Source organism: Panthera onca, chromosome E1, assembly GCF_046562875.1.
Source record: "Panthera onca isolate mPanOnc1 chromosome E1, mPanOnc1 haplotype 2, whole genome shotgun sequence".
NCBI lineage: Eukaryota > Metazoa > Chordata > Mammalia > Carnivora > Felidae > Panthera > Panthera onca.
Window position 1 is genome coordinate 36,207,980 of NC_138352.1, and position 27,010 is coordinate 36,234,989.

Below are 27,010 nucleotides of genomic sequence, written 5' to 3' on the forward strand. Positions count from 1 at the left end.
CAGGCTCCCGGGGGGGGTCACGATGATGTTAAGCTAAGATTTTCTTTTGCCCCTAGCACAGTGTCATCATCGAGGCAGGAGAGTTCCTGGAGGGACGTCGCTCCACGTCTCTGTCTCTTAAGGACTTGTCAGTGAGCTGTAAGTTATAAGGAAACTTATTTTCTTTTTCTTCTGCCTTTGTTGCTCCCATCAAGTGCCAAATCGTTTTTGGTAAGATAATACCCAGTGCTGACGAGGCTGTGGGGAACTTGTTACCCCTGCATGTGCTGCTGACTGTGGTTTAGATGGACTCTACACTTCAGGAAAGCAATCAGGCCAAGTGCACAACAGCTACAAGGTGTAACTTTTGACCCACCAACCCATCTTTGGCATTACAAAAGCTTCCTCCTTCCGGGACCTTTTTTTTTTTTTCTTTTTTTAACGTTTTTATTTATTTATTTTGAGAGAGAGAGAGGAAGCAGGGGAGGGGCAGAGAGAGAGAGAGAGAGAGACAGAGAATCCCAAGCAGGTTCCACATGCTCAGTGCAGAGTCCTACACGGGGCTCGATCCCATGAACCATGAGATCATGACCTGAGCCAAAATCAAGAGTTGGATGCTTAAGCGACTGAGCCACCCAGGTGCCCTTGGGGAGCTATTTTTAATAGGAGAAAAGAGGGAGCAACCTTATTTAAATGTCTAACCAGCGAGAGCTTGTTCACTAGATGGAAAACTCCTTGGATCCAGGGCCCTTTCCTTGGGCCTATGGGCTGGCAGAGGCTGCCACCCAGAGTAGGCTAAATGTTTGCAAACCAGGGGGCCAAGAGATGCAGGGTGGTGTGGTGGTCAGAGAGCCAGCCTGCCTGATTCAAGGCCCATCTCTGCCACTAAGCTGTGTGGCCTTAAAAGTTGTATCACCTCCCTGTGCCTCAGTTTCTTCCAGTAAAACGAGGATGCTGACTAGAGCGGGACCAAGTGCATGGGATTATTATGAGCATAAAAAGGTAAATTATGTGAAGCAAAAGTGTGTAGAAATATCAGCTGTTATTATCACCGAACAAACCAAAATGGGGCGATTATGAATGGTACCTAAGGGCACGTGTGACTCCTGATCTCTGGGTCATGAGTTTTAGCCCCACATTAGGTGTAGAGACTGCTTCAATAAATATTAAAAAAAAGAAAAAAGAAAAAAAAAGGTAACTAATACTGTGCAGCAAAGTGGAGAAGATATGAATGATGTAATCACTCCTCTCTGTTCTCCATCTCTTACCTTGCCCTCTCTAGTATGTTCTTTCTGAGCTGTCATGTAGCCGAAAAGCAAAACTAACCCTGTTCTGCAAAACAGCACACATTCCTTCCCTGCTTGTGTCCCTTCTACTGATAGCTCCCTTCTACAGATAGCTTTCAGCCCTCCTGATTGGAATAACTTCCCCTTGCATCCTAGCTAACAGAACGAATGCACAAAGGCAGGCATGAATGAATGAATGAGTGCATGAATGACAAGTGCTGGAGTAGAGGGAGGCCCCGAATGCCAAGGAAGCCAGGGTAGGCTGGCCACTGCCTGGGCAGAGGTGGGCAGGCCTGAGAGGCTGGTTATGCGTCCTGATGGGTGCACACCCAAGGGGCGGCTAAACATTGTGTCCTCTGACACAATGCCTGCACACAGCCCAGCTCAGGGAGGTGGCCCTCGTACTGGTTCCGGCAAAAACCTCTGTCCACCCTGGGCTGCAGCCTCTGTGCCTTCCCCTCCGGTGGAAGGACCCTGCGCTGCAAGGCTTGCATTTTGGGGGCAGGAAGCGGGGCTCAGTTCCATCCAGTTCTCTGCCTCCCTATTCATCCTTCCCTGATCATCTGCCTGCTCACAGGAGGCTGAGAGGGGGTGTGTCTGTTTTTAAGGCCTTTGGCATCTATTTCAGAAATTAAACACTGAAGCAATGGCTGATACACTAAAAAGTTTTTCTCTGGTTTGCCTCAAATTTGTTTGGGGTAGGGGATAATGATAAACACCCCTGTTGCTATAGAGATGTGCTCCCCTTAGGCAGAGTACTAACAGCTCCCTACTTTAGGCTAGGCCTTATGCTAAGTGCTTCTGGGGTTTGATCTCTCATTCATTCATTCATTCATTTTGAGATGGCATGAACAGGGGAGGGGCGGAGAGAGAGGATCCCCAAGCAGGCTCCACGCTTTCAGCGCACAACCCCACGTGGTTATTGATCCCATGGTTCGTGAGATCATGACCTGAGCCAAGATCAAGAATCGGACGCTTAACTGCTTGAGCCACCCAGGTGCCCTGGCTTGATCTCATTTAATCCTGATAACCCTAGGCCTTACATACTAGGATGATGTCTAACTTCACAGGTGAGGAAGAGGAGTTTCTGGAGGTGAAAGGGACTCGTTCAAGATCACACAGCTACAAAGCAGAGTAAATCTTTTATGTTATTTAAAGTTTCATTTATTTAAATAATCTCTACACCCAACATGGGGCTTGAACTCATGACTGTGAGATCAAAAGTCGCACACTCCACCAACCGAGCCAGCCAGGTGCCTAAGTAGAGCAAAGATTTTAAACCAAGTATTTCTCGACTCTGAAGCTAACGGCCTTACAAGTGTGTAACTGGACTCCGCCTTGGCCTTGTCTGAGGATGTGTCTTTGGCCTCTCAGTATTTAGTGCCTAGAAAACAAGCTAGAGTGACCCAGAAGAGCTCCACAGAGGCACTCTACCTCTCTCTCTTTCCCTCTTTTCCTCCCTTTCATTTGCAAAGTAAGATATCAGAGATGGGATCGCCTATGTTGTTTCTGGGAGAAGGAATAGTATGCAGTTTTTTGTACTTTTCCTTATGGCTTGACTTTAAAAAGCCATGAGCATTTATCTTTAAAAACAATAAAATCATGAAGACATTACTTTAAAAATACATGTGGAGATTTTTATTTATTAAGCATGTGTTTACTTTTAATTATTTCTAAGATTTTATTTATTTGATGTTTATTTTTGAGAGAGAGAGAGACACAGTGCAAGCGGGGGAGGGGCAGAGAGAGAGGGAGACACAGCATCCGAAGCAGGCTCCAGGCTCCAACTGTCAGCACAGAGCCCAACACGGGGCTCAAACTCACGAACTGTGAGATCAAGACCTAAGTCAAAGTCGGACACTTAACTGACTGAGCCACCCAGGCGGCCCTAAGATTTTATTTAAATAATCTCTACACCAACATAGGGCTCAGACTCACAACTCTGAGATCAAGAGTTGCACACTCTACCGACAGAACCAGCTGGGTGCCCCAGGCATGTATTTACTTCTAGATCCTACTTTGCTCTGCCAACCAGGAAGCTCCAAGTCGAACTCTGCTCAACTGCAAACTGAGCAACTGTTTTGCTGGCCTGAATCCTGACTCCATCCTTTACTATCAGGTGGCTTTTGGCAAGTTAGTTAAGCCCTCTATGCCTCAGTTTCCTCATCTATAAAATGGGGATAACAATACTTGGTTCATAGGGTTGTTGCAAGGATTATACAGCTTAAACACTTAGGACAGGGGCACCTGGGTGGCTCAGTCGGTTGAGCGTCCAACTTCGGCTCAGGTCATGATCTTGCGGTCTGTGAGTTCGAGCCCCGCGTCGGGCTCTGGGCTGATGGCCCAGAGCCTGGAGCCTGCTTCCGATTTTGTGTCTCCCTCTCTCTCTGCCCCTCCCCCGTTCATGCTCTGTCTTCCTGTGTCTCAAAAATAAATAAATGTTAAAAAAAAAAAACAGGACAGTGGCTACATCACAGTGTCTGTAAACGTTAGCCATTTTTCCATTGGAATAGATTTTCATTGGCTGGATTTTTACTGTCAACCCGTTTTTCAGGAAGGGCTCACAACTGTTAGACCCTTTCACCTGTGTCCTCTTACCTTGCACCCCATTCATCTGTCGCCAATGTCTTCTCTTTTTTTTTTTTATTTTAAGGTTTATTCATTTTTCAGAGACAGAGACAAAGCGTGAGTGGGGAAGGGCAGAGAGAGGGAGACACAGAATCCGAAACAGGCTCCAGGCTCTGAGCTGATGACAGCACAGAGCCCGACGCAGGGCTCAAACTCACAGACCATGAGATCATGACCTGAGCCGAAGTCAGATGCTTCACCGACTGAGCCACCCAGGCGCCCCTAATGTCTTCTACTCTTGACGTGATCTATAACATCCCATTGAACTCTTAATTATAGATGCCACTGCTTATAATCTGTACCATGAGCATGTACCACTTAAGAAAAAAAATTGAAAGACAGTGTTGATTCTAAAGTACATGCTAATTTCAGAGTTGTTCAAATGCGGAGGGATAAAAGTGTTAGCTTTTAATCCAGGAGTATGTTAGGGATGTTCTGGTCCTTTATTTCTGACTTGGCCCCTTCCTGCCTATGAACTGCCCCTGCTGCTTTGATGGCATCTGTATCGGTTGACCTGGAGAAGTCTCCCACCTGGCGCAGAGCCACTCTCGTGGCTGTTCCTGTTGGGTCGGCTCCAGGCAAGTGAGTCTAACCCTGGTGCTCAGCTGGTGCAAGAGGTTCAAGCTTCCTCTAGGTTTGGCACCTGGTAACCAGAACTGGTGTTGATCTCCCAAGCCAGTGGCTGTCGGGTCAGCTGACCTTGTCATCTCCAGTGACTGCTCTGCTGCTTCCTGTTTCGCCCTGTGCGTTTGATTGTTCACGTGGGTAATAAAAGTGATTCATTTGAGATAAGTTCCTAAGGAGAGCGGCGCGGAAGAAAAAACTTGACCAACGTCCAGTGGTCAGGCAGCACGCAAAGGGCAGAGCTCAGCAGTCATTTCCTGGTCTGTGTAGGTTTCCATCTCCAAATGAAATTTGGAGTCATTCCTTGTAAGTTCATGTCTTCTGTGATTCAGGGAAAAGCGGGGCATGTTGGGGAAAAGTTAGGCCTGAGAGCATGCTGACCCCAGGGCTTGGAGGCATAGGCAGGGACTAGCATAGGTGTCTATGTTGACCGAATGCCTTGCCTAAAGAAGAGTGCTCATCCACGGCCCTGGAGACAGAGGAAATAGAATTCAAATCCTGGATGTCATTTCTTAGTTGTATGGCCTTGACCAGTAAGTTGGTCTCTCTGAACCTCCACAGCTCTGTAATAATACTTGAGTTGCTGGAAAGTACCAGGAATAGCATTGAGCACTTGGCCAATGCTCAAGGAATGGTAGTAACAAATGCTGAATGCCTACTGGGTACCTGACACTGTACAGACAGATACAAAATAAACACTACTTGTGTAGGGGAGGCATTATTACAGCATTTATATAGATAGATAGATCTCGAAGCTCCAAAAGTTACAAGCTGTTAAGTGGCAGGGTCTGCAATCAACCTTGGGACTACTGCAGCCTCAGCCAACACTTCTGCAAAGTCCTCTGGGCAACAGGCCCTGGGGTGAGAAAGGAGGCCAATCTGCTATATGAACACCCTCCTGATGGGCCAGATGGGGCCAAGCCTAGAAGGCTGGGTCTTTGCCAGGTGCTGAGCAGCGTGGCCTAGACATTCTGAAGGAGGTGCTCTCTCCAGGTCGCACAAGCTGGGTCAGTTGGCTCTGGGCCTCTCATCCAATTTCCCCAACACAGGGGTACTTCCATGCCTGCGACCCAAGGGCTAGTCTTTCATCTCTCCATGGTTCCAAAGAGCTGTCACTGTGACCCACAGGCCAGCCAGGGGCAGAGCCCCGAGGCTACAGGACCCCCTCGGGGGAGGCATTTGCCTTCTTAATGAGGCGGCAACACCTAAGGAGCAGTGACAGGCAACAGGGCATAGGCCAAGGAAGTGGTGTATAAATTAAGACTGATGATTTGAGAAAGAGAAAAGGGCAAGACCACTTTGTGCTGGGGCAGCATATCTGTGACCACCAAGAAGAGGCCATCGACGTAATGGTCAGAGACTCAAATATCTGCAAGAATTGGAATGTCATGCAATTCAGTAAAACCAGTGAAACAGGCTCATGTCCCAAAGCAGGTGATGGTAGAGACACCCTGATGTGGGGCTGCGGGCGCTTGGAGCACAGGCCCACAGGGGTGTTTGCTTCCTCTTCTAAGCTCAACTGGTATCATTCAAGCTTGAAACCTAGAATTTCTGCCAAATTGTCTTAGGGGCCTTAGACGTCGGGGAGACAGTTGGGGAATACAAGGAAATGGATACCTGTGTGCTCTGGCAGTTTCCATCTGTTTAAGAAACATGAAGGAAGTGGGGGGCCTGGGTGGCTCAGTTGGTTAAGTGTCCAACTCTTGGTTTCAGCTCAGGTGATGATCTCATGGTTTGTGGGATTGAGCCCATGTCAGGCTCTGCACTTGCAGCATGGAGCCTGCTTGGGATTCTCCCTCTCTCTATCTCTGCCCCTGCTCACACCGTCTCTCTCAAAATAAATAAATAAACTTAAAAAAAAAAAAAGCATTTAGGAAGTATTCCTGCTGGTCCTATAGAAAGCTTTAACTGTGCTTTCTTCAAGAATAAAGGATTGAATGATGGTATGAGACAGACCCAGTGCATCACTTGACTTACTGGGTGAACTTCCCATTTTGCATTTGAGCCAATTAGGCTGAGTGCAAACATGTTTTTGTTTTTGTTTTTTAACATTCTACATATTTTTAAGTAATCTCTACACCCAATGTGGCTCAACCTCATGACCTCGAGATCAAAAGTCACATGCTCTTCTGAGCCAGCCAGGCGCCCCAAAGCTGAGTGCAAACTTAGGTCTTTATGGTTTCCATTTTATAGTAGCCTCACTCCTTGCTGTATTTCATACCATTATCTCTTTCTCAGCTATCTTTTAATATTCATCCTCATTTTTCTGTAAGAACATTCCATTATTAATCAATTGGAAGATCTACACAAAACAATTTACTGGAGTCACCGCTTCACCTGTCTTCAGAGGACAGTCCTTTGTCATCACTGTATTACACGTTTTCCTAGCCAAAGTCTAGGGTTTATTTTCAGAACAGAAGAACGACTTCCCATGGTAGTACAGGTAAAGAAAGTTCCTAGCTTTCGATCATCTCTAAAAGAGAAACCACAAGGGTCATCAGAGTTGTAGGCTCTAATAGGGAGATTAATGCCAGAGTTGGTAAAAGTGGAATTAAAATTGATCGTCTTTCCTCAATCCCAGCCTCAGTCTTTTTCTCCGACTCAACTATTAAACCCACAAAATGCCAAATCACAACCACACAAAGCTACCCAGCTACCTGTAATATAAATAAATCAATTTACACCCTGCTCAAGCCAGCTTTTTGCTTTTGGCTAAAAGCAAGCTTTACAGAGCCAAGCACAGGATGAAATTGCCTACAAATCTTCACTTCTCCTAAACATCTTATCATAAACAGAAGCTAAAGTTATGATGACCATTTCTCCAGGTTGCACTTTATTGCTGACAGCTCTTCCAAGGGGATTTAAAAACAAAAAAAACCAGTATACTCCAAATGGATGCTTTACCTGATTTTGAAACTGACAATTAACTATATTTAACTCTATTGTAGATATTACTTGTATATTATAATCTATACATTCTATAGTTAAAATGCATTGTTAGGCCAGAAACTGGTCAGAATTTTATCGCCCGCAAACCTTCATTCTGATAAATCTGATGGCTGGATTCACTCTCCGGTTTTTGGCTTGAGAGGCGATATTTGGCTTCTCAGTCTCTTTCTCATCCCTGTGCTGGCTGGCTGAGAGCCAAGTCCTCTGTACCCATCGGCCACTGCCTCAACCCAGAAGCATGCTCCTGCCGTAATGCTGTCTTGTTGCCCTGAGGGCAGTACAAACCAGCTGAATCCAACTTTACTTTGGCACAAGTAGGCAGAGGACATCAAGCATCATAAAGTCAAGATTTGCAGACCTAAGATCAAGTTACAGGTCTTCAAGTGTCGCTTTAAATCATTTGAAATTGTGAAAAGATAGCATGGCTGCTAACTGCGAGGCACCCCTGTGGGCACTAAGATAGGAAAACACATCTGAACATAAATGATCTCTTGCCAGTTCTCCGAATGGCATGCTTCTGGCAAATGGGAGAAAGCAGTATCATTCCGATAAAATAGCATCGCTAGAATCTGACCCAACCACATCTTCCCTACCTTCCTTGGGTCACTCAGTCTGAAGCAGTATCATCCTGTTATTATCTGTCTCCACAGATAAATGGAAAATTTAAGTCTGTTTCTACGTGACTTACATTCCGCAATGTTCCATTCACCCTGGCGCTGTGATGTTCACATGAAGAGGTAGTAAGCAATCTGGCCTTCTCAGAGAATGCATCTTCCAAAAATGCGACTTTTACTTGATCACATACGTTGGTTGGAGAGCAAATCATTTAATGTTGTCAAGAATAAGAAATGGTATCTTATCATTTTCAAATTATAAAGCAGACACATTCTGAAGTAAAAAATCACAACAGGGGGGCGCCTGGGTGGCGCAGTCGGTTAAGCGTCCGACTTCAGCCAGGTCACGATCTCGCGGTCCGTGAGTTTGAGCCCCACGTCAGGCTCTGGGCTGATGGCTCGGAGCCTGGAGCCTGTTTCCAATTCTGTGTCTCCCTCTCTCTCTGCCCCTCCCCCGTTCATGCTCTGTCTCTCTCTGTCCCAAAAATAAAATAAAAAACGTTGAAAAAAAAAAAATCACAACAGGTTTAAAGATAAGATGCTTCTGTGCTACTTTTTGTAAGATAGGTGATTCTCAAGAAGCAACTTGGGCACATTTTCAACTGGCTTTCAAATTTATAACTTCCACCCTTCACAGAGCCAACTGGAAGAACTTTCAAATAATTTCTCGGTGCAAACAAGTCTTCGAGAGCACACGTGGCTAATAAAAGTTTTGCTTATTTCACCTCCTCAAAAGGCCCACGTCACTAGACTTTCCTTTGGCTACTTTAACGAGATAGACTTACTATGAGGCTGTTGGTTCCCCCTAAAAGACTATAGTTTTCTTTTGCTCAATAGTTATTTTCCCTTGTTCTACAGCTTTTCTCTATTATTTTTTAAATTGTATGTATGCACGTTATGTACTCTCTACCCCCAAAGCGGGGTTTGAACTCATAACCCTGAGAGATCAAGAGTCTCCCGCTCCACCGACTGAGCAGCTGGGCGCCCCAAGCTTTTCTGTGCTTTTAAAGAAAGCATTAATAATCACAGCAGTTCTCCCAGAACACATCAACATAAAAGCTGCTGCGTCCACGAGGCATGAACTGGCACAGGGATGGTACCTGTACTATTTACTCATCAGCCTCCTTGCTTCATTTGCTGTGGTGCCTCATCAGGCTCCCGACGGAGACAGACAAAAGCAGTGAACCTTCCCACACACAGAAGAAACATTTGTGAGAGTGGTTTTTTTTTACAAGTCTTTAATTTAAAAAACTCAAAAATATATAATCAAGCATTTTACATAATGCATACATTCTTAATATCTGCAGGTACGATAAATAACAGAAGGCAAAAGCAGATATACTGTATTGCTTCTTTGGCAAATCACCAATTATCACCCCCTGCAGAAACATATGATACATGTAAAAAAACAAAAAACAAAAAACAAACAAAAAAGCAATACCACGGTCTTAAAATTGTCCCTTAGTATAAACAACAAAATATTTAGCAATAATACAGTAGATGGACTTTTCAAATGGACTAAAATTTATAATACTTTACACCACGGGGTTAAAGTAGCAAGCTGGTTTCCAAAGTTAAGGCCCACAACAATAGTTATGGGGGCGGGGCCACGACAGGACACACACATCGTTTTCCTAGTTATAACCCTGGCTATGTCACATTCAAATTCTACCTCGTGGATAACGTTCCTAAGGAAAACAAAATCGTTTCCCTAGGGGTTTTACTTGTAGGTTGGAGGTCTGACCTCCACCCCCCAACCAAATTTGCATTTTTTAATGAGGAAATTCAGCTTTCTTCAGCCAATATTTACCATCTAACTCAGTGGCCCAGAATAAAAAAAAAAAAAAAAAAAAAAAAATCCTTCCACTTTACAGCTAAGATATACATTGTGGATCTACTGAAGCAATATATACATGTTGGAACTAAAAGTTAAAAAAGCAAAGGGTCCATTCAACACATAGCAGCTTATATCTAAATATATACATGTATGTATATGTTTTCACAGTTAAACTTTAAAAAAAAATTTACATTTGATATGTTTGGAAATACTTCTCCTATAGTCTATAAATAATATTTTAATATGATCAAATGACCAAAATGCACTACAAGAATGTATCAAATTAAATAAATCTTCTAAACCTTGAAAAACAGATACTTGAAGTCAGTCAAGCTTGAGGTTTGTGTCACGTGTGCTCGGTCAGTCCCTAGCACCAGGAAGACAGAGCCCTCTAAATGCGGTAGGAGAGAAACTCCAACACTTTGGAAGGAACTGGCAGCTCCTGGACTTCTTGGGTGGGCATCACTCTCCTGATTGACATACGACATAAATGTTGAAGGCTAGGGACTTGCCTTGGAGTGGCCCAAAAATACACACTTCCATCATGTGTCCTAAACAGAAACAAAAGAAATCATTAGCTCAGTCACACATGTACATGTATTTAAACATCCTACAACTCCAACAACTATCATTCAAAGCTGTGTATGAGAGTCATAAGCTACACATTAAAACCTAACTTAAAAATTTGATGTTTTTGTTTATTTTTGACAGAGAGAGAGAGAGAGAGACAATGAATGAATGAATGCAAGCAGGGTAGGGGCAGAAAGAAAGGGAAACATGGAACCTGAAGCAGGCTCGAACTCACGAACCATGAGATCATGACCTGAGCCGAAGTCAGACACTTAACAGACTGAGCCACCCAGGTTCCCCCATGTTAAAACCTAATTAAGAAGATCTAACCAACGATCTCCTCTATGACAAAGTAACAGTAGTACAAAGAGCCCTTCTGGAAGATTTAATGACAATAAAATGCTGGCTGCTTTGACCAAAAGCCACCTTAAATTGCCTCTTAAAGAGAATAGAAAATTCTATTTACCCAGCAGCTAAAACACTGCCATCAGTAGAAAAGGCACAGCAAAGACCATTGCTCAAAGGTGCAACTTGAACTGGATAATCTTCATCAATTCTCCAGAACCTCACCATTCTAGAAAGGAAATAAATTGTACAGTGAGTAACAGGAAATTTAAAGTAAAAGCAACTTCTATAATTCAGATACAAATGGCACTCTGTTCCAAGTCACAAAATACACACAACATGCACATATCACATCACTGCAGCAAGCAATTACTGTAACTTGTTTTATCAAATATTTTCTAGCCTATACCAATTGGTAATTTGGACCAACTGACACTTAAGAGACTATAATGCATGGCTACCTCTCCTTCCACGTATTCAGATCTGAAATGGTCACAACCGGAATCTTTCTCTTTACACTCAATTAATATCTGATCTGTTTTATTCTCTTTCCAAGGCATTAAAAAAAGCCTTTTCACATAGGTAGAGTGTGTCTACAAACAGCAGAGACCTGACATTCAAAATCTGAACAAACAGAAAAACAGTGACTGCTGGCCAAAAAAAACAAACAAACAAAAAAAAAAAACCCAAAAAACTCTCCCTGTACATTTGCTAATGTCCTGGAAAGATGATAATGAGTCACTTTCTGAATTTCTGAAACTGCTTACTGCTGCATCCTTGCACACTGCATGATAAGAGCATGAGAAAACGGAATGGCTGTATCTAGTTTCTGCTTTGTACCAATCAGCAGTGCATCTCGCTCGTGTGCCATCTCATCTTGTAGCCTCAACTGCAGTGGACACAAATCACCATTTTTACCATTTATTCCACTTTGAAAACGTCCTTCTGCTTCAACCTTTACAAGGTATTACTGAAAAAAAAATCTGTGGGCTCATTAAAAATCTCCCCAGGGGCGCCTGGGTGGCTCAGTCGGTTAAGCGGCCGACTTCGGCTCAGGTCATGATCTCGCGGTCCGTGAGTTCGAGCCCCGCGTCGGGCTCTGTGCTGACAGCTCAGAGCCTGGAGCCTGTTTCGGATTCTGTGTCTCCCTCTCTCTGACCCTCCCCCGTTCATGCTCTGTCTCTCTCTGTCTCAAAAATAAATAAACGTTAAAAAAAATTAAAAAAAAAAAAAAATCTCCCCAGTTTGCTTACACTGGTTAACAAACAAGGCGCACAGGGAAGGCGTGCATTACCTTTAGTGCACCTGGATACGCTTCAGGCCGATATTTTTTTTTCTTTTTTAATGTTTTATTTATTTATTTTGAGAGAGAGAGAGAGAGGGAGAGAGAGGGAGGGAGGGAGAAGTGGGGATGGAGAAAGAGAGAGAGACAGACAGACAGAATCCCAAACAGGCTCTATGCTGCCAGCACAGAGCCTGACGCGGGGCTTGATCTCATCAACTGAGAGATCAAGACCTGAGTTCAGGCCAATGTTCTTTAAGACACACAACATCTCCCCAAGTCTTGTTTAGAGAAAGAGACACTAAAACCCACACTGCAGAAAGGCTTTTTTTTTTTTTCTTTTAAGCTTTGAAAATGTTTTCATTAAGTAGAAAGATAAAAGGAAATCTTTAAAAGACAATAATAAATAGGTCAAATTGTAATTCACACACTTACTTATCATCAGCAAGGCTTGCAACATGCAGTCCATCATGACTAAAAGACACAGATCGTACCCATCGGTCATTTGCTCCTCCAGCAAATATTGGAGTAGGCGGGGGAAACAGGTGCCTGAGGTCAAATACATGTATTCAGTGGAAATGAGGGTCACTTCAAGAAGCAAAACTATCCAGGTACAGAGTACATCTGTCTTTGAATGTTTAAAGTGGCCTCAACGAACACAACTGAGGAGCCTGGGGAGAGCTGATAGATTCATATTCAATGAAAGGAACCTTAGAAGAATTACTAATCTCCTTTTTACAATGCGGTTTAAATCACTAAGATTAACTCCAACTTCAGTTTCAACTATTTTCCCTGACATAAAACTCTAAATATAATGACCACTTCTACAGAGTCATATGCTGTTACATGACAATAACACGATCTGTATCAAGACAGCCAAATTTATTTTTAGAATTTGTATCTACAGCTTTGCATTATTCAAGGACTTAAATAATACTGCAACTTAAAAATTATGGCAAAATGCAATTTTAGGTTCAACATGTTAGTGATTCCAATCATTCACGTAACTTCTTAAAAGCTATACGGACAGCCAGAGATGAATTACAGACTACAATTGATGCATGCTGCACCCACCCAAATTCCATCAGAATGTCTCCAGTATGTGGATCCCAGATATATACTCGAGTATCATAAGATGCAGTAGCCAGCAATGCTCCATCAGGAGAAAAGTCACAAGCTACAACATCATGGTGATGTCCTTCTAGTTTCCGTATCATGGTATATTTATCCATATTCCAAAGGAAAACCTGCAATAAAAAGGCAAATGTTATAGCTTCCTTCAGACACACAGAGGACAAAATGGCACAACTTAAACTACAACTGCTATGCTTAATTAACATTACATTAAATTAAACATTATAAATTATGAATAATTAAAAGAATATGCTCAGTGTCATAGTCAGATTAAAATCAGTCTTTAAGTTAATTAAAGTAGACATGCAAATTCTATTTCAAATGTTTCTGTTAAATGTTAATTTAAAAATAAGCCTAAACGTAAAAAAGGCAATGCAATTTAACCTTAACCACAAAGTTATACTGAAATCCATTTATTCCAAAAACTAATTAACTAAAATATACAGAAGTAAATAGGGTTAAGTACTACAAACCCCCTTCTTTTTTTTTTTTCCAGAAACTACCAAATTTTTAAAAAATATACAGACAGAAAATGTAATGTTAACAAATTGTTACTCCATTGGCATCTCCCTTTGAGATAATCACTTGTTTACAATAGGCTTGGGTCACCAACGTGAGCCTAGGAAGAGAAACAGATACTGCAAGCAAAGAGAATTTTCACAGCCAAATGAAATTTCTTTGGCAAACAACAAGGATGTTAAACCACATTATGAAATGAAAAAACTAATTTATGAAAATATTACAATTAACAACATGTCTGTGAATCAAGATTTGCCAATCTTATTTTTCCCAAACCGACCACAATCATTAGACATTTAAACTATAAAACATTTAAATTACTTTAGTACAAGTTTACATATACTTTTCAATTGTATAAGACCAGAACTTAGACTGTGCAGAATAGCTCTGAATAGGATTCGAACGTTTACTTCAGTCTAGTTACATTAAATGCGAGCTTGGAGGTTTAGAACGATCCTAATAAGACAACCTCTCCTCTTGGAGTAAAGCAATCCTTTTTGCTACTTTTTTTTCTGCACAGACACAATACATTACTTCCAGAGAAAAATAAATACGAATTTTAAGTTGGATCAAAGACTTAAGGTATCTCTAACATCGCAAAGAATTCCAAAAAAATAGCACAGAGAAACCATCTGAACGCCAATGACATTACATTAAATTGGTTTCACATGTCAGACTCCCAATTCCTTGAGACCGGAAGATCAATTTACTTGGAGGAGTCAGTGGGTTTCACTGCGGGGGAAATTACTTTAAAAAAGAAAAAAAGAAAGAAAGAAAAGCAGAAAGTGGACATCGACCAGCACCTGTGTACGTACAGTACACCTTGCAGCCGAATGCAAGGTTACTTCATCCTACGGTAAAGGTCGCCCCCAGCCCGGTAGCCAGAGATGCCACTCTTTCTGCCCAGCTAACACCATTGTGCGCCTGTGTGCGAGTGGTGCCAGCATAACCTCAATCACACCAATATTGCTGCCACCACCTGTGACAGGGAAAGCAAGAAGCATATGGAAAACACACAGCCTAAAATAGCAATGTCAATATCTAGCTTTGTTCTTCTTATGATTTTTAAAGAACTGAATACTTTTTTTCTAAACTTCCAACATTTGCAACTATCATTTTAACATACTTCTTGGCTAAATAAAATGCATTTATAACCAGCCTCCCACCCCCCATTAACTCAGTGTATTGTGAATATCACATGTATTTGGACTTCAACAATTTTCATAAACATCTGAAGCTAAATAAGATCTCCTGCACTATACTAAGTCAGAGCTGGTAGACAACTAAAAGAGAGTTCATCAATAAGCATAACCCTCTCAAGTCACTTCATACTTAATCTGTCTACAGGTATGCTACACAAGATAGACCATGTCAATTCATCTATAATTCACTCTAGACATATACGAGTGCTATTTTTATTATTAGATTTTTAAGTTACTTTTTTTCAGTTAAATGTCCAGGACCAGCTGGGACTCAAAACTTTTTAAACGGCAAACTGGACAAAAAAATAGAACAACAGAGAAGAAAATAATTAGCGGGAATGTCTTAACATTTGGACTAGATCTCTTCTATATCGCATAAACTTTCCTAGATCTTAGAAAAACATAAATTTGACATATCCCTTACTTTAAGAATATTACCTCTAACTAAAAGCAATCCAATTTCTCACTCCACAATCAGTAACTATATTTAATTTCCCTCATGCAAATTTTCCCCATCATGAAATAAAACATTTAAGATATTCATGACACCGAGCAGACTTAATAGGTTACTTAGATTTAAAGTGATTATGCACACATTATAATCCAATTCACAATGAATGTCCAAGAACTTTGATACATACTGCTTTACTGGCTCCCACTGAACACAGCATAGACGAGTCAGGAGAGAATGCACAGCTATACACCCAGTTCTGATGGCCCCTCAATACTTTCATCATGTTTCCTGAACAAAAAGAAATAACTGGTGTTAACCCCAGAGTTCACTTCCAAAGAGTAGCATTTCAAAAATGGCAGAATCACAGAATCGCAAGCTTCTACAGTGGCAGTGATTTATCTGTAACAGGGGTTGGACACTACACCAGTCGCCTGTCTTTGTCAAGTTCTACTGGAACACAATCATGCCCATCTGTTTCTGTTGTACTACAACAGCAGACGGAACTACAGCAGAGATGGCATGGTCCACAAGCCCAAGATATTTACCATCTGGCCCTTTAGGAAAAAGTCTCCTGACCCTTCATCTACGAAGACAGAATTCTTTTAGTCTAAGCCCCTTATTCTACAAATGAAACAACTGCAACATTTCAAGGCTGAGACTTGAGAAACACCTTCAAAATACCTTTCATCCTTCTTCCTTTTTGATAACTACATTCCGCTCCAAAGCCCCCGTGCATTAGACCTAAAGCACACAACTATGTCTACGTAGATTTTAACTCTTAATTTTACAAATACCTACTGAATGTCTACTGTATGTCAGCCACTGAGGATACAGCTGTGAATAAGACAAAGTCCCTACTCTCTTGAGCTTACGGTTAGTTTACTGAGTCTATGTTCTTAAAACATATGCACACACTGAAAATGTATTGAGAAAGCAAGCAGTATTTAATATGCAAAACAAAATAAAAATTTAATTACTGTTACAACTGTTGAGAAATCTCTTCATCTCTCAACAGCTGAGCAGTCAGCAAATGATGAAATGCAGAGGAGGTCCGTCATGGTTTGGTAACATTAGCATATGATTTTTATCAGGCAATGGTTATTACCCATCAGCCGGAACGAGTCTCCAAACCTGAGGGTTTTGTCTCCCACTACATTTAAGTTGCAACACCTCTGAGCAAGACCTTGACCTCCAGCTTGAGGTTAGTAGAGCCCTAAAACATATTATTTAAGTATAAGGTGTTAGCCAAAACTGTAATCTCTTTCATTAACAGCTAAAAAGGGGGAAGAAATGCTCATCTCTGGTCCTCTCAAATAAGATAGAACTCTCCAACTCTGTAAGCACTGCAACTGACAAAGTTTCAGAAAAACTTGAGTAGTTAACACTAACATACCTTTTATTATATTGGAGAGCAAGTCTTTTACTTTTGATAATTTGTTACTTAACCTATCCAACTTACTATTATGCTTATTAGCATTTAGGTATTACAGATTCCAGTGTATAAATCATATTTTAATCTATATTTGATTTGATTACTAAATTATGTGTCTGTAACTTCAAAATCTACTTAATTTTTTGCTAAGCAAATGAAGGAAGTTAATAACCTTCCCTAAGATGAAAGAAATAAACCAACACAGACCAGTTCATACAAAATCCTAAAACTGACCCAGATTTTGTCCTCAAATCGTTGATACAGATCTGTGTGGTTAGTTTCTGAATAATATGTTGTTCAGAGTAACTGCTGGCTCCTATTCTGGATTACATTTATGGTTTTGCTCGATCTACACAGAGAAAGGGACCAAATGATTAGAGAAAAGGAAACTTTGATCGTATGCCACTTTGAAAGTTGAATGCCCTAGATGATCGCCACCTCTCCAGAAACTCATTATGTTTCACAGGCTGGAAAAAAGACATACCATCATCTTTCAGGTCCCACACTCTCAGAGTTTTGTCTCTTGAAGCTGATACAAGGATCAAGCTCCCATCTGGAGCAAAAGTTAAATCTCTGACCACTTCAGTATGATCCACCAAGTTAAGGAGGAGTTTTCCTAAATGCAATGGAAAAGGGGAAAAAGACAATGTTAGTAATTTTATCAGCTTCTATTTTTTTAAAATAGGGCTCTTCACCATTAAAAAAAAATCTAAAGTAGAAATCCTTGGCACCTCCTTAGTTTATCAAGTGTAAGGTGACTTATTAGCACTTTTACTATCACCTTTAAAGAGTCTCTATTTTTATACTGTTTTAAAATGGATTATTTCCAGGAAAGCAAAGCCTAAATTTTTTAGGGAAGTTTAAAGGGAATTCCTGAAGTGTAAATCAGTTAATTTGCTATCAGGAAAGCTTAATTATCATTTTTAATCTTTGTAGAGTATGATTTTAAATATAAAGTCAAAATTTCCCTTGGCTTTGGATTACTAACAGAATGTCAAGCTCCCCAGAAGATAAATGTTATCAAATAACCATCTAAATTTTCAAAAATAATCAGTGAAAAAATGTACTTGAAAGAGTTTTGTTTTCTATGAAAATCTATGTGCTTTCCTTAAGTTTTTTTTTTCAAGAATCCAATCAAATTTACTGACTCATTATCCTCACTCAATATTGGTATCACTTGCCGTGTTCTACCGTATTGTTTTAATGCTCATTTAAAAAAACCTTCAAATTTTTGAGTACATACTATCAGTCAGAAACTGTGTTAGTTAACAATACGTTCACTTTTAATTGCCCAAAGAATTTAACTTCAACCTATCTAGTTAAACTTCAGATAAAATGTCACTAAAACCTTCCAAAGGTTAGACAATGATTGCTGAAACCAGATTTGCCTTGAAAGCCTCCAAGCTATCACTGAAAAAGTATATAAGAAAACACCCTGCTATGAGTCATAAACTAAATTACTAGTTTATAAATGATAATTAAATGTTCCTTATACATGCCCTTTTCTGCTGTAATATTCTCTGAAGAGTGATCAAGCAGTGAGAACTCTATTTTCTTAAATTAAAACCACGAGCTGAAGATGATATTCAGGCCAATTATAAAGACACACTCATAGCATCAATACTTGCTTTTCAGTAAGTTAAAATCCTCAAATCACATCTTCTAGTGCCTAGAGATGCCCTGCATCATAAAACAATCAGGTTTGCTTTTAAAACTATGGCTCTGTACCTGTATATACATCCCATATTTTGATACGCCCGTTGTTTAATCCTGTGGCAAGGAGTAGCTGATCTTGTCCAAATCTGAATCGATGCCATTCTATATTGACACAACGACTCTGTTTTTCTGGAACTGAAGATCCAAAAGCAAGACTCCAGACTATGTCACCACAGTCTATAATATGTTCACGAGGCTTATTTTTCTGAGCACCATCACTGTTTTGTCTTGACAATCTCAAACTGCTTGAATTGGTGATATTCTTGGTGCCATGCAAGAGACTGAGGGGAAAAAAAGGTCAGACTGAAATCTAGTTATTATTTACTCTGAACTTCTATAGATACTAAATAATGACAAATGTTTGCTAAAATAACTTCAGCATTATTTGTCACAGTGACACTGAATAACAATAAACTCCTATAGATGAGAAGGGGGAAAGCTGCTATTAGTCACAAGGGTGTGACCAAATAAAATCAGATCAAAAGAAATTCTCAGTTGCTAAAAAAGACTAAATTCAACAATAATCAATTTATAATTTATTTGTTTCAAAATTTTCCTCAAAACCACTATGTCTATTAGGACTCCTTTAGCTAACCTAAAACGAGTATAAACAAGCGAAACACAAAACAAAAACCTGATAATTATAAAACTGACACCAGAAAATTACCTTAAAAATAACCCATAATAATCAGTAGTTTCCCATACTCTCTAGACCTAAAGCAATATGTAACTATGACACTAATGAATATAACTATGAAGGTCAAGTAGACACAAAAAGCAGGGAGAGATTAAATTTAGTATATGATACATCTTAGAAAAACTTTTAACAAAAATACTGAAACTCAGATAAATCCAAGCAGAGGAATTTTAAGTACATAAGAAGTAATTACATGATCAATTACATGTACCACTGTTATCTAATAAAATGTTGTGAAATCCGAAAAGTGTCACATAGCAAAGGTCACCTGCCCTAGCACAACACAAGGTATACACTACCAAGGAACCATGATTCTGGTTTTTAATACACATATTCTACACTGTATAAGGTCAGATAATTCTTCCTACAAATTTTCCAATACATATATTCAGCTTATGATTAAGACACATTTATAATAGTCTACCAAGGAAAAACTTACGTTATCAATATCTTTTTATTACTCCACACACAGAAAATAGTAAATCCTACCAAGAGATACAAAATACAAAATACAAAAAAGGAAAGAGTCTTACAAGTTCTTAAGGCACTGGGACCACGGAACAAGCTTTACTGTACGATGTCCTTGTGACCAAGCAAAGTATGAACCATCTGGAGCAAAAGCAACAGTCCAATTTTCACGACCACATTTCTTGTCAAAAGGAGCCGCTGGAGCTAAAAGTTCACCTATAGTACGTGATCTCACTAAAAGAAAAACACATATATATAGGATGTCACATATAACCAACAATGGAGACTGCCTCCATATTAATTTGAGACTCTCCACTCCGTTGAGCTTCTATGCAGACAAGGTATAAGGAGCTCTGCTTTCTACCATCTGAAGGGAGACCCTTGGTGTGAAGACCCTTTAATGATAACAACTACCTTCAAGTTTTGATAAAATGATTTTCCAACATTTCTTCACCCGATAGCTTTTTTAGAAAGCTTCAATAAAAAAACTGGTTAAGTGATAATAATGTAATATATCAGAGCTAACAATTACTAAGTCCTGACTTTTGCATTGCCTTAGGTTTTCAGCAAATTGCTAACATTTAAAATACAACAGACTAGGGGTGCCTGGGTGGCTCAGTTGGTTGAGCATCTGACTCTTGATTTCGGCTCAGGTCGTGGGATTGAGCCCCACATTGGGCTCTACACTGAGCATGGAGCCTGCTTAGGATTCTGTTCTCTGTCTCTGTCTCCCTCTGTCCCTCTCCACTGCTATTGGGCACGCTCCTCTCTAAAACAAAAAAATAAAAATAAAATAAAATGCAACAGACTAAACAAACTTACCCAAAAGTTTGTAGCTTTCAAAAATCACAAACCACTATAAAATACAGTATTATATCATTACTCAAAGGAAAGCTCTATTAAATGGTCTATTTAAATGTGAATATTCTTTTTTTTCAGGACCACATCACAAAAATCACACAAAAAACCTCCAGAACTAGAAGGGACTTATAGGTTTAGTATAACCTCCCAACTAGTGCTTTAAAATGCTTTACATTCGTGGGGCGCCTGGGTGGCTCAGTCGGTTGGACGTACGACTTCAGCTCATGTGATGATCTCACAGTTCATCAGTTTGGGCCTCACATTGGGCTCTGCGAGGAAAGCTTAGAGCCTGGAGCCTGCTTTAGATTCTGTGCCCCTCTCTCTCCCTCCTCCCCAACTTGTGCTTGCCCAAAAGAAAGAAAGAAAGAAAGAAAGAAAGAAAGAAAGAAAGGAAGGAAATGCATTACATTTGTGATTCTCAAATAGTGGTCCTCAAGCATATTACTAGTGGTCACAAACTGACCTCAAATTGGAAATAATTCTTTTGGTTTTCAAGGACAAATTTCATATATTTTAAGTTTAGTTAAGAGTACTTCAATTTAGCATTCGTAACAAAAACTGGCATATTACCAGAGTACACAGAGAATTTTTGTTCTGCATTTAACAAGAAGCATGATCAAAAAGCTCTTCCTGTTCATGTGTGCACGCAAATTTGGCCAGAATTTCCTCAATTTGAGGAAAAGAATCTTTATCAGTGTATCACCAATGCTCTCTTGGATTGGTCTTGATTTCAAATTTTGCTACTCTCCCTTTTTAGGTATAAATTATTACCAGTTTTGTTTCCCTATTTTGTGATTGGTTGTCTGGTCAACACAGTGTATTTTTAGGCTTTTGGTTTAAACTTCCCAGCAACTAAACTACATATATCCTTATAAAGGGGTGCCTGGGCGGCCCAGTAAGGTGAGTGTCTAACTCTGGATTTCAGCTCAGGTCATGATCTCAGTTTGTGGGATGGAGCAATAGCACAGAGCCTGCTTGGGATTCTCTCTCTTCCTCTCAAAATAAATACACTTAGAAAGCAAAACAAAAAAAAAACCCTACTTCTACTTATTGCTAGAGCAGACTTACACATACAACCCCCTCAAATGTATTCATTCAGGTGTCACTTCACGTCTCAATGCGTGCTCTGCCAATAGCCAGTGGAGCACCTGGTATATGACAGGTGACCAGTAAATATTTATTGAATGAATATGAAAGCATATGTAGAAGTTACCATTCTTACTGATTTCAATGTTTCCTTGCCCAAGTCTTTGATACATTTGCCCACGAACTATGGTTTAAAAAGTAAAACAAAACTGGGGTGCCTGGGTGGCTCAGTTGGTTGGGCGTCCGACTTCAGCTCAGGTCATGATCTCATGGTCCATGAGTTCGAGCCCCGCATCGGGCTCTGTGCTGACAGCTCAGAGCCTGGAGCCTGCTTCAGATTCTGTGTCTCCCTCTCTCTCTGACGCTCCCCCATTCATGCTCTGTCTCTCTCTGTCTCAAAAATAAATAAACATTAAAAAAAAAAAAATTAAAAAAAAAAAAGTAAAACAAAACTGAGACCAAATTTTCTAAGATATTCATAAATATGAATGCCTAAAAAGGCTTCTTCTATTTTTGTGCAGCCGACATTACCAAAAACTTCCCTTTTAATAACTCAAAAACCTTCCTCTTTGCTACTCATCCACTCAGTCCTGACTGTGACCTAAGAGAATGAGTTTAATCCTCTCTCACATGATAGTCATATATTGAAGACAGCCATGACATCAGCAACTAAATCTTTTCACCAGGCTAAACTCCACAGGCCTTTCAATCATTCCTTAGATTACATGGTTTCAAGTCCATTTCCCACCTTCACCTTCATCACTTCTCTGGATAAACTGCAGTTAGTTATGGTCCTCATAAAAGTGGCACCCAGAACGAAACACTATACTTTAGGTGTGGTTGAATCAAAGCAGCAGAACTCCCATCTACCCCTGCCTCGATTGTATCAATACAGCATAAGGTGACATTAATTTCACAGGCAGTTATATGACTTTCTTAATACAAAATCCACAAACCAGTGACCCTCATATGCCTGCACAATGATTTTTCTTTTCTCTTTTCTTTTCTTTTCTTTCTTCTTCTTCTTCTTTTTTTTTTTGAAACATACAAGTGATTTGTGAAAGGGCTTGCTGCTGCTTATATTCCTCCAAGCCCACAGTCATACTTGGACATCTCACCACAGTAGTTCATTGTGCCTGGACCCTGAATTTGCAACTGCTGCCTAAATCCTCCTTTATAACTTAGGTTTCTGTTTAATCATACCTATCTTTAAAAAAATCCATAAATTTTAGGAGGAAAAATGAAAGTTCACAAATAAGGGAAGAAAATTTTATTTACTTTTTTTATTTAAAAATTTTTTTTCTCTATTTTTGAGAGAGAGACAGAGTGCAAGCAGGGGAGGGGCAGAGAGAGAGAAGGAGACACAGAATCCAAAGCAGGCTCCCGGCTCTGAGCTGTCAGCACAGAACCCAATATGGGGCCAGAACGTGTGAACTGTGAGATCATGACCGACTAAGCCACACAAGTGCCCCAAGAAACGAGTTTTAAAATTCAACTGGGGAAAAAAAAATTCAACCAAAAAATCCAAACATTATCGTAAAGAGAAAGTCCCTGGCTAAATTCGATGAGTATACTCGTGTTAACTCAAACAACAGAGGACTGGCCCTTGCATTCAACTTCAAAAACATCTGGTTAATTAGACTATACCTCACCACTCCTTTGGCAAGCATAAGCAAGACTAACTTTCCCACAAAAGACTCATTTCTTTTTGTCCATATTTTAAGATCACTCTATTTTTCTTTTACCTTGCTGACAATCACAAAACTCCTCTTGTATAAAGGCTGGAAATTAACAACTAAAAAACTGGTTCAAATAACAAAGACCATGAAATAATAAGTGAATTTATTCTTAAATATTCAGAAATTCAAGAAATGGGGTCACTATTTTTTTTTAAGTTTATTTATTTAGAGAGCTTGTGAATATGTGCATGCGCGCAAGCAAGAGACAGAGAGAGGGAGAATGAGGATCCCAAGCAGGCTGTGCACTGCCTGGAGAAGCCCAATGCGGGGATTCGATCCCACCAATCCTGAGATCATGACCTGAGCCGAAATCTAGAATCAGATGCTCAACCAACTGAGCTACCCAGGCGCCCCTGGGGTCACTATTTTAAAACTGCCAAATAAATAGCTGCCATAATGTCACGAGTATTACATGAATAATTACCTTGGTGTTTCCTTGCTTGTTAACAGGCATATTAAATGATCTTTGCATCAAATGATTCAAGCACTGGTTTAAATATTATCAAGTAGCACAAGGTTGTAATGAAGTGCTTTAAAAAATGTTTTTAGGTTAAATCTTTATTATCTGCATCTGTTTAATGTTAGTATCCTAAGAAATCCATGACTTAATGACTTTATATAAGGGAAAAGCTGCCTGTCCTGGGAATTCAGCCATAAAATACAAAACTACATTATCTGTACAGTAGTAGTAACACACTGAGTCACTGCTGAACCAAGCGAACCAGATTTAGCTCCTTCTTCACATTCCTCCCTGCAATTTCAAAACCAGAAAGGGAGGATCTGTGGTAGTGCCTTGTGAAAGAGGGCAGTAGCTCCAGGCACTCACTCCCTGTCACATCACACTTCTTTAATCACTCAAGGAATCTTGCCTCTTCTTTCAGTACTTGAGAAACCAAAGAGCTATAATTAATACCCAAGAAAAAAGGGGAAAAGTTAAGTCCTTACTGATAGATACAGAGCTACACGGAGATAGGAGTGTTTAACTCTGTATCCAAACGGTACTTCAAAAGAAAGAAACAAAGAAACAAAGAAACAAAAACTGGGTTTTTAAAAAAAGCTTAAGAAAAGGCCAAAGTTCTTTTAGATATTTGGCACTTAGCTACTAATATTATATTATATCCAGGAAATAACACTGGGACCTAACTAAATATGCAAAAATTTTAAGTGAAAAGGCTGCTTAGTGGATGGTTCTACCTTATGCACGTATGCTCAGAAACTCTATCCATCCCTTAGGAGAGGACTGGAAAGTTTTCAATATAGTTCATCAAGATGAAGTAAAACACAGATAAATGAAAGATAAATCTGTGATATTATGGGGGCGGGGGTGCAGCCCACTGGACTAAGAATAAGAACTTCTGAGTTCTCTGTTCCACTTCAGGACCTACTTAATAGACTTAAAGCACAGTTAAAATAAAAATGGGGCATGGATTTTGTTTCCTCTGTATATCTAAAATAGTTATTAAAACCAGAGTTAAAGTCCCCTCCTAACCTGCCATTCGACCTTATCTCTAAGAGAACAAAAGTCCAGAATTCTAAGATAGCAGTCTCTAGATGTAAAAATTCAACCCACACACAGGACAGAGGGGCCTTTTGGCTATTTCAGCTTCTCCCTTTCTCTAGAAATACCTCCTCCATCTATTTTAAGGCATCCATTTAGCCGACGAACGGAGAAATGCAAAGGCTCTCTGCTAAGTAGCCACCTCCAATTTTCATCTACTTTATTTTTTATAATTTTTTTACTTATTTTTTTTTTGAGTAATCTACAGACCCAACATGGGGGCTCCAACTCATGACCCCAAGATCCAGTCACATGCTCCACCCACTGAGCCAGCCAGGCGCCCCACCAATTTTCACTTCATTAACGCTGTAAGTTCAGTTTTTGGTTGTTTTTTTTTTTTTTTTTTTTTTTTTAATAAAAACTGGACATATTTAAGGCGTATAACGTGACCTGGTAAGTTCGGTGTTTACTAGGCATATCAATCAATGCACAGCACCAACTCCCCCCGTTAGTTGTTCCCGTTACTTTGCCCCAAGAGAGAATTTAAACGTGAGGTGCTTTGAACCGAGCCGCCACACAACCTTCAGTGTCTACTGCGCAGACCTCAGTGCGGCAGGGCTAGTCTCCAGCCCCGTTTTGAGGCAGCCTTTGCAGGCTGCGCTTTCATCCAACAGCTTTTTCTCGCTCACTCCACCCAACCATTCAGCTCCTCCCTGCTCCTCAGTGTAGGAAAGATAATTGAGTCTCCTCCCCTGAACCCGCCGCCTTTCTTAACGCCAGGCCATTTTTTTTTTTTTTTTTTTTTTTTTTAAAAACACTGCTTTTTCCAGGCTGATAGCACCTCTTCGGTCGCATTTCTCCTTTAAGAGTGGTTGATACACATGAGGACCCCTCCCCTTCCATTACAGCTCAGAACACACAAGTTTACTTTTCCCGTCGTAAATTTCGAGTCCCCGAGACTCGCCCAGCACTCGCCTATCCTATCCACTAGACGCCCCAGTCGTCCAGCCTAGAGACAGGTTGATGGCAGTGCGGAGACCTCCTTAGAGGAAACTGGGTCCCCAGGGGTGGGTGCCGCCCCCGGCCACACGGTCACTAGGGCCCTCGGCGCCCAGGTTTCCCTGGACCCTAAGTTCTGCCCACTGCCTCCCGCCGAGCCATCAACGCTGACCCCATTTACCCCTCGGCGACACCCACCAGCGGGGCCGCTTCCTTCCTCTTCGCTCCAGGGCTTGGCCCCGGCTCACCCGACTTCCCTCTGACTCCGAGACTGTTCCTCCTCTAGGGACTCCCTGCCTCTCCGCAACCCCCGCGGGCTCACCAGCACCCCTCACCCCCCCCCCCGTCCCATTCCTCACCGATCTCTTTCTCGTTGACCCTCGGGGGAAAGCTGGCCATCTATGGGGCACCGTCTGATTCCGGGGGCGCGATGCGGACGCAACGACAGAGAAGGGATCCGCGAACGTTGAGGGGCGTGACGCGGGATCGGTCCCTCCCGGACCGGGGGACGGAGGGGAGGGGCGGGGGCGGTGGCGGCAGCCTCTGCCGACTGCCCCGGGAAAGCTCCGGAAGGCTTCGGACCAAACTACGGAGTCAAACACAGACAATAGACCCCGCTCCCTGCCTCAAGCCTACGGACCAAGACACTTCCTCCGACGCCGCCAACTGCAAACCAGACACTGGAGACAAAATGGCGGGCGGCGCGGGAGATAGCAGGGCGGCGCGGGCGGGGTCTCGTGACGTCGCCACCCGAGCTCCCGCCCCCCGACGCTCGGGACGTGACGGCCTGGTCTCGGCGCCCCGCCCTGTTTCTGTGAGGAACCACCAGCCAGGACAGGAAGAGGGGAGAGGCTGAGGCGGAGCTGGGGCTGCATCCCCAGCTTAGGCGAGGCTGGATTGCTGAGGAGGAGCTGTGCGTCCGGCTGGGTCTCGTTCCATCCCCACCCCCAGCCCCGGGACCGGAGCATTGTCTGTGTATCTAAGTTGAAGTACCTTGGAAAAGGCAAGCGGAGAAGTTTATAATACACGTTAGCCCGCCGCTTAAAGACGGCATGGAATTGGGGCGCCTGGCTGGCTCAGACCATGTGACT

At 41.4% G+C, this 27,010-nt stretch overlaps 1 protein-coding gene across 2 annotated transcripts; it reads right to left on the reverse strand.

The window, feature by feature from the left end:
• Window positions 1-2,977: 2,977 nt before the first annotated feature.
• Window positions 2,978-26,988, reverse strand: WSB1 (WD repeat and SOCS box containing 1). 2 transcript variants are annotated; one of them, XM_060646744.3, is made up of 9 exons: window positions 26,913-26,988; window positions 19,802-19,970; window positions 18,584-18,852; window positions 17,340-17,471; window positions 15,611-15,711; window positions 13,189-13,361; window positions 12,550-12,663; window positions 10,954-11,061; window positions 2,978-10,468 (listed from the first exon to the last, which is right to left on the reverse strand). In XM_060646744.3, exons 1-9 carry the CDS (start codon window positions 26,971-26,973, stop codon window positions 10,309-10,311), a joined length of 1,287 nt encoding a protein of 428 aa, XP_060502727.1. In that variant the 5' UTR covers window positions 26,974-26,988; the 3' UTR covers window positions 2,978-10,308. The 2 variants fall into 2 exon arrangements, with proteins under 2 accessions (XP_060502727.1, XP_060502725.1); XM_060646742.3 differs by lacking the exon at window positions 26,913-26,988 and adding an exon at window positions 26,279-26,593.
• Window positions 26,989-27,010: the final 22 nt, after the last annotated feature.